Source organism: Triticum aestivum, chromosome 3B (assembly GCF_018294505.1).
Source record: "Triticum aestivum cultivar Chinese Spring chromosome 3B, IWGSC CS RefSeq v2.1, whole genome shotgun sequence".
In the NCBI taxonomy this organism is placed as follows: Eukaryota; Viridiplantae; Streptophyta; class Magnoliopsida; order Poales; family Poaceae; genus Triticum; species Triticum aestivum.
The window spans coordinates 578,577,897-578,581,750 of record NC_057801.1 but is presented as its reverse complement, the minus strand read 5'-3'; the positions used below and the strand labels follow the sequence as shown (position 1 = coordinate 578,581,750).

The window sequence follows — 3,854 nt, the reverse complement described above, 5'->3', positions numbered from 1 at the left end:
GGCATCAAGGATACACACAACCAAAAAAGAAAATAAAAAGAACAGAAGAAAGAAAAAGACTGCCATGGTGAACAATCACTAGCATCAGCAACACTCTAACCACCAACAAAGACAACACTCGGAATACAAAAGAGGTTCTCTGAAATCAACAATTCCAAGAAGAAAAGCACAAGCATTGTCGTTACCCGATTGAAGATCTTGAGTTTTCACCTAGAGAAAGTCCAAGTTCAACCAAAACAATGCCTTCAACAAGGCCATTGCCAGGTACAACCAATAAAGGCCAAACCTTGGGTTTTTACCCTGTGAATCGAGACTCAGTATTCGAGAAGCACCACCAAAAAGGCAGTCCTCCAGTGCTGCTGCCCCCGCTTGCCGAGGCAGCTGAAACAAGTCACCATACACCTGGCACACAATCTTCATCGCATCTAATATGCCCTTCCATCGAAGCTTCAACACCTCAAGTCGCAGCCACCATAACTTTCCTATCAATGCATTGTGAATCTTGACTTAGACATGTCCCATGACACCGGTAAGAAAGCGAAGCTTCACAACGCACCCTCTTAATCGCGCAGTCTTTCGCAGATGGAGGGAGTAGATGGATATGTTCCTTTTGTCGCTCGTGCTAGCATGCCCACGCTAGTGTTCTAATTAGGCTTGTGGAGTTTTGATTAGCAATAAGGTTCTCAAAGGGGTTCATGGTGGGGCGCAACAGGGCGAACATTAGATTGATATTGGCGTCCAATCTATATTGGTTCAACCTATCTACCATCTCCAACCCAAAGAGTAAAACTTGTACTAGTGTGCTCCGGATGTATGTGGCTATACCCTGTAAAAGAATGTATGTTGTAACTCAACCAATAAATCGGTTCCTATATGATAGATGCAGACAACAATTAATTGATTCAAAAGCTTGAACTGAAGGCATTAAATTTTGTGATCTACGAATATGATATATAAGATACTAGAACCATGCATGTGATCCTGTGTCCTGAATAATCTAACAGTTTTTCTTCCGAATTAAAAGAAAAACAGTTTTTCTTCCATTCTTTGCTAGCTTTAGCATGCATTATGTAGATAACTGAGTCCTTTCCCATAGAGACTAGAAGTCCATACAACATTGGGATAAACTATCTTTGGAATGCAGCTTGAGGTACGTGGTGGTTTAATAAAAGTAATTGACAGGTAGTTCTACATAAAATGCGGCCGAAATAGAGAAGATTACAAAAATAATAGCAGACATACGTAGGAACCCTAGCTAACTAAGTCATAATTTTGATAACTATTCCTCACTGCCCCAGAAGTTGAAATAGTACGAGATATCGTAGCCCCTACAGTAACGCATTGATCATGATGCATGTCATGCATTGTCATCCTCCTCCAACCCGTGAGCTGGCTATCTAGCAAGCAAGCTAGGCGTCTCCGATGCTCAGCAGCTCCTTGGAGGTGTTCCATTGCTTGTTTCCGGGGCTCCATTTTGGGCACTTGGGGCTGAAGTAGCTGGCCTGCATCCTCGCGTCCAGAAGCTCGACGACCGGCCCGGGGCGCACGCACCGCGGCGCCTTGTACTGGTTGATGGACGCGCCCTGGCTGAGCGCGTAGTCCATGAGCTTCTCGAAGGTGCCCTCCGACACCACGCGGATCTCGAGGGGGCCGATGGACCTGTCGCAGGCGCGGCACTGCCGGTACACGCTGTTGAGGGCCTCCTCCACGGACAGGCAGCACTCCTCGAACACGGAGGCCGGCACCGCCGTGCTGCCCTCGCGCAGCTCCCAGAACAGCACGTAGTGGCCTGGGATGGCGGCTGTATCGGCGTAGCTGGTGTACTCCACCAGCGATGCGCCGAACGGCGCCAGGTGCTGCACCGCGCTGCTCACCGCCGTGTGCAGCTCCGTCTCGTCCGTCTTGTCCGAGTCGATGCTCAGCGCCACGTTCCGCCGTCGCACGAAGCTGAACATCGGCGCCTCGTTCTTGAACCCTGCTACCCTCAGTACGTCGCCCACACGATACCGGCACAAACCTGTGAAGAAATCGCATACACACGGACAATGTTAGTCTTGCTAAAAAAATCCAGCACAGGCATAAGATCATCGAGGCAACGTTAGGCAGTTACAGAATGAGTTGAAGATGCGATCGAGCCATACCTGAGAAGGTGGTTACCACGAGCTCGTAGTCGTGACCGAGCTTCACATCAACTAGATCGACGAGGTCGCGGTGGCTCGGCTCGGCATTGGCGTTGCTGCAATGGACGGGGAGGAACTCGAAGTGGCACATGGTGGGGATGAGGGTGTACGCGACGTCGCCGGGCTTACACATGGGGTTGAGGTTCAGGCCGAAATAGCACTCCGAAGAAGCGTACATGGTGCAGATGAGCGGCAGTCCGCCGCCGTAGAACTCGAGGGTCTGGATGTACTGCGACATGGCGCCGGTCACGATCACGTCGATGTACTTGGTGCGGGGCCACAGGCGTCGGATGATGCCCTCCCACGACGGCTTCGAACACTCGGCCTCGATCTCGCTGGCGAGGGCTGGGTTGGCGTGGAGCAACCTCCCGACGGCGTCGCGCACCGCGTGGTCGGTGATCTCCGGGTCGAGCTCGCCGGTGCGGATGTCGTGGCACAGGCGAGGCCAGTGCTTCTCGAGGAAGCGTATGGCGCGAAGTAAGCCCGACGCGAACACCGCGCCGACGCGCAGCACGTCCGTCCGGTGCACGAGGCCGCAGAGCAGCTGGGCGTACATGCTCTGGTAGGAGTCCACGCACAGAATGGCCTTGTTGGGGCTCGTGTACGCCGTGTACGGGTCGTGCGGCCGGTCGAGGAACTGCCGGCTCCGGTAGTAGCTAGTTAACACCGGCCGCGCGGCGAGCCCTCCCGGCGTCCGCGACTCGGCCTTCACGAAGAGCAGGTACATCGCCTTGCCTTTGTCCAGCCCGGGCAGCGACTGGCTCATCACCGGCATCAGTAGACTGTACAGCAGTGACCGCCTGTCCAGCTCGTCGGCGATGGTCGGCATGAGCTTTCTCTCCCCTCCGGAAGTGCCCGAGCTGGTACACAAAAAACGAACCATTGCGCGAGGCAAGTTAGCGCATAGACATCCATGCATGTCCGCGAGTATGCACATGAGTACATGTACTTCATGCATACCTTGTGAGGAACTCGGAGATGGGCTTGCCGGACAGGATCGGCGAGGTGTCACCGTTGGCGATGCGGAGTATGTCAGGCTGGAGGTCCTCATAGGTCACGAGCGGGACGCAGCGGCGGAAGGCGTCTACGGCATCGAGGGGGCTGCTGCTGACGGAGACGCCGTACCGGCGCAGGTACTCGGCCGTCGCGTTCTGTGCCAGAATCTCGGCGAGGACGCGCTGCTGCACCTTCCCAGCGTTCGCCGTGACGTGCTCTATGAAGTCAAGCGCCTCGCGGTGCGCCCCGGGGGCGTAGCCGGAGGCGGGAGCTGGCTGGGCGCTCGGTGCTTCCGGCATGGCACCGCACTGTGAACGGGGGCTGTGTGACTCTGCTAGAGAAGATTTCTGAGCCCAGGTTCGTCAGGATGCCGTAGTAATATCAGCTCGCTGGTTGTGTGAGCGAGAAGTACGAGTGGGACGGGTTATATAGAGAGCGGATGGGTGGTAATGGGGAGTGTTTTACTCATGGGTTGTCAATTGTGTCACCATGTGTCTATGCCATCTGGGCCTACTACTAACATTACACCGATACTGTAAAAAATGTTTCTAATGATCATTTGCGTGCGATTTTTTGAAAAGTTTGGCCTGCTGATGGCCAGCTTAGCCATCCGTAAAGCCTCTGGCTAGCTGCTTTTTTTTTTGTCTTCCTTTAGCCAGGTCTGACATTTGTGTTGTT

At 53.7% G+C, this 3,854-nt stretch overlaps 1 protein-coding gene across 1 annotated transcript; it reads right to left on the bottom strand.

Moving 5' to 3' along the window:
* Positions 1-1,145: 1,145 nt before the first annotated feature.
* On the bottom strand, positions 1,146-3,579 carry LOC123071030 (probable indole-3-acetic acid-amido synthetase GH3.1). Its single transcript, XM_044494491.1, has 3 exons — positions 3,141-3,579; positions 2,142-3,040; positions 1,146-2,017 (listed from the first exon to the last, which is right to left on the bottom strand). The coding sequence occupies exons 1-3, from the start codon at positions 3,473-3,475 to the stop codon at positions 1,410-1,412; spliced, it is 1,842 nt and encodes a 613-aa protein (XP_044350426.1). The 5' UTR covers positions 3,476-3,579; the 3' UTR covers positions 1,146-1,409.
* Between the last annotated feature and the right edge of the window lie 275 nt (positions 3,580-3,854).

Coding starts and splice junctions, on each gene's coding strand:
- LOC123071030 (XM_044494491.1), bottom strand. CDS start 3,475: ATGCCGGAAGCACCGAGCGCCCAGCCAGCTCCCGCCTCCGGCTACGCC. Junction 3,041..3,140: donor ATCTCCGAGTTCCTCACAAG/GTATGCATGAAG, acceptor TTTGTGTACCAG/CTCGGGCACTTCCGGAGGGG. Junction 2,018..2,141: donor CGTGGTAACCACCTTCTCAG/GTATGGCTCGAT, acceptor ATTTCTTCACAG/GTTTGTGCCGGTATCGTGTG.